Here is a 3771-nt window from a genome sequence, read left to right as displayed (position 1 = left end):
TGATCTATCTTCAGGCTAAACCACCATATATTTATTATTGTACCTTTATAGTAAGTCTTGAAGTCATGTGGTATGAGTCTTTCATCTTTGTTGTTCTTTTCGAAAAAAGTTTTTGCTATTCTAGGTTCTTTGTACTCCTACTTAAATTTTAAGCTAGCTTATGTATTTCTGTTTAACAATGGCTGCCAGAATTTTGGCATTAGCAGCTTGAAGTGTACAGATTAATTTGGGGAAAATTGACACCTAGTATTGAGTTTTCCAATCTATGAACATGGTTTATCTCTCCATTTATTTAGGTCTTCTCTACTTTCTTTCAGCAATGTTGTTTTTCAGTGTAGAGGTCTTATACAGTTTTTATTAAATTTATTCCTAAGTATTGTATTTTATTTTATTTTTTTATTTTTTTTTTTAGTTTAATGTATTTTAATAGCAAACTTACAGGAACAGCACAGCAGACAGACAACATTAAAAACATGTACTTGCATGTAGGACAACTCAGTTAGAAAAGTATAGTGAATGGATGGAATCTACTGTATGATAAAAATGCTACAAACACCATTTAGTTGCCATCAATAAGAAATTTACTTGTTTTAAAAAAGTCCAAATGCTGGCATTGTCCAGAAAAATTTAACAGGTTTATTTATAATTATTATAAAGTTGAACCGCTGAAACTTGTTCACTGAAACATTTTAACTTGCATTAATGCTTTACGTCTCCGCATTTATATTAAAAATTCACACACAAATGAAAATGGAAAAACTGCCAATACCTGATTTCTGTCCCCTATTTTTCCACTCTCCAATCATATACTTAGGTACCTTTTGACCCCATGGAAAAAAAATATCTAACGTTCGGAACTACCAATAACAAGAAGAAGAGAAAATTTTTTTTTTTTTTGAGAATGAAATGTTTCCCATCATAGTGGATTCTTAAGCACGTTCTCCACGTATGCGGCGTGCTAGCTGGATGCCTTTTGGCATAATTGTTACACGTTTGGCATGGATAGCACACAGGTTAGTGTCTTCAAAAAGGCCAACCAGATAGGCCTCACTTGCCTCCTGCAGAGCACCGATAGCTGCGCTCTGGAAGCGCAGATCTCTTTTAAAGTCCTGAGCAATTTCTCGCACCAGACGCTGGAAGGGAAGTTTGCGAATCAGAAGTTCGGTGGACTTCTGATAACGTCTAATTTCACGGAGCGCCACAGTACCAGGCCTGTAACGATGAGGTTTCTTCACCCCTCCAGTAGAGGGCGCACTCTTGCGAGCGGCTTTTGTAGCCAGTTGCTTCCTGGGCGCTTTACCACCGGTCGATTTGCGGGCAGTCTGCTTTGTACGAGCCGTGGTACAGAGACATCCTTACTTACCCCCCTTCTTCTTCGGCTGGAGCTCGGCGAGCGAGAGGCAGCTCTGGCGTTGGAGAGCGACGGCGGTGCGGCGGCGGCTGCGAACACAATTCAAGTATTGTATTTTAAAGAATACTCTGATATATACATATATATATATATATATATATATGAGAGAAAGAGAGCTTTAAAAATTGTTTTTTAAATTGTTTACTTTAAAAATAGAGAAATACAATTGGTTTTATAATTGTCCTTATATCCTATGACCTTGATAAATTTAATTATGGTAGACGTTTTGTAGATATTTTAGGATTTTCTATGTAGACAATTACAGTCAATAGAGACAGTTTTTCTTTTAAATTTTTTTTTTTTTTTTTGAGACGGAGTCTCGCTCTTTCACCCAGGCTGGAGTGCAGTGGCGCCATCTCGGCTCACTGCAGGCTCCGCCCCCTGGGGTTCACGCCATTCTCCTGCCTCAGCCTCCCGCGTAGCTGGGACTACAGGCTCCCGCCACCTCGCCCGGCTAATTTTTTTTTTTTTGGATTTTTAGTAGAGACTGGGTTTCACCGTGTTAGCCAGGATGGTCTCGATCTGACCTCGTGATCCGCCTGCCTCAGCCTCCCAAAGTGCCGGGATTACAGGCGTGAGCCACCGTGCCTGGCCTTCTTTTTAATTTTTTTTTTGCCTTATTACATTGACTAGGACCACCAATAAAATGTTGAAAGTAAGGGGTGAGAGTAGATATCCTTTCTCTCCTCTTTTTCCAATCTTAAACATCAAATATTTCACTATTATTTTAGCTTTAGTTTTTCTGTAAAATCCCTTTGTCATGTTGAGAAAGTTTCTGTTTATTATTAGTTTTGCTGAGAGCTTTCTACCAAGAATGGATTTTCAATTTTATCAAATGCTTTCTCTGTATATATCGCAGATCATATTTTCTTTTGCTGGTCTTTTGATATTATAAAAACGATGATGGTATACTGAATGTTGAACTAACCTTGTGTTAGTATAATGGTCTTCATTTGGTCAAGATGCACTATCTGTTTTAAATATTCTTGGATTTTATTTGCCAGTGCTTTTTTTTAAAGATACGTATATCTATATTCTTGAAGTATATTGGTCTGTAATTTTTTTCTTGTAATATATTGAACAAGTTTTCATATCAGGCTGTAGACTGGCCTGAACAGGTTGTGAAATGTTTTCTCCTATATTTTCTGAAGGAGTTTATGTAATATTACTATTGCTTCTTCTTCAGATGTTTAATAGAATTCGCCGTGAATACATGCACATTTTAATATTTCCTTTCTGTTGCTCCTTCCTTTCTAAGATTTCCACCTCAATCTTTGAGCTTCCTCTGGCAACCTCAGTCTTTGAGCTTCTCAAGCTAATAAGATTATGGCTTTCTACTTGAGTTATAGCCTGTCCATGCCAAATGAGCAGTAGAGGACTTAAGTGAAAAGCCATAGATATGTAAATTTTACCTTGTGCGGTTCTGTGTTTTGTTTTCAGTCCCCTCTCCCCAGTTTTGTTTGTTTTTGATTATTCTCTAGTGCCTTCAAATAATGTTTTTTTTTTTTTTTTTTTTTTTTTTGAGACAGAGTCTCGCTCTGTCGCCCGGGCTGGAGTGCAGTGGCGCAATCTCGGCTCACTGCAAGCTCCGCCTCCCGGGTTCACGCCATTCTCCTGCCTCAGCCTCCGAGTAGCTGGGACTACAGGCGCCCGCCACCGCGCCCGGCTAATTTTTTGTATTTTTTAGTAGAGACGGGGTTTCACCGTGGTCTCGATCTCCTGACCTCGTGATCCGCCCGCCTCGGCCTCCCAAAGTGCTGGGATTACAAGCGTGAGCCACCGCGCCCGGCCATAATGTTTTTATATTTATATTTTTCCAGAGTTTATGACTATGGGGAAAGTTTTGTCCAATATAAATGTCTCTATTACTTGGAAGTCAAATAAGTTTCTATCAGAAAAATGTTTTTAACTCCTAAAGCTAACCTATCATTTGAAGTAGCTTGCTGCATGAAGTAGTGAGCTAACTGGACCTGGAATAATCAACAGGGGCAATATTAGCAGTTTATTTATCAATAATAGCTATCACATAATAGACAGCACATGGTACTAATAAAAATGAGGTTTGGATTAGATAAAAAATGGATTGGAGCTATTGTATTTATCCCTTCAAATTATGTCTGAAGGTCTAAATATTTCACTCTTGTAATCAGTAAAATACAGTATTTTAGGTACTTGTCAGAGAATTTAACCTCAATTTGACTGCCACGAAGACTTAGTAAAAGTTTTACTGAGAGAAGTTGCATTTATGTATTATTTTTAAAAGAATATTCAATTCACACAAAGGTTCATGGTCATCCTGAAGGTAATCCAGATATAATATTAATATACTGTCGTGTTTACAAGTATAGGCCCTGGGGTTA

At 37.9% G+C, this 3771-nt stretch overlaps 1 protein-coding gene across 1 annotated transcript; it reads right to left on the bottom strand.

The window, feature by feature from the left end:
- Positions 1 to 622: 622 nt before the first annotated feature.
- LOC129463735 (histone H3.3A-like) lies at positions 623 to 1352 on the bottom strand (the record flags this gene model as incomplete). The annotated part of the gene is made up of 1 exon (XM_055244447.2): positions 623 to 1352. A coding segment is annotated over one exon (423 nt), but the record flags the coding sequence as incomplete, so codon positions are not given.
- Between the last annotated feature and the right edge of the window lie 2419 nt (positions 1353 to 3771).

Source organism: Symphalangus syndactylus, chromosome 15 (genome assembly GCF_028878055.3).
Source record: "Symphalangus syndactylus isolate Jambi chromosome 15, NHGRI_mSymSyn1-v2.1_pri, whole genome shotgun sequence".
In the NCBI taxonomy this organism is placed as follows: Eukaryota; Metazoa; Chordata; class Mammalia; order Primates; family Hylobatidae; genus Symphalangus; species Symphalangus syndactylus.
The sequence above is the reverse complement of the archived record's forward strand: the minus strand, read 5'-3'. Positions and strand labels throughout refer to the sequence as shown.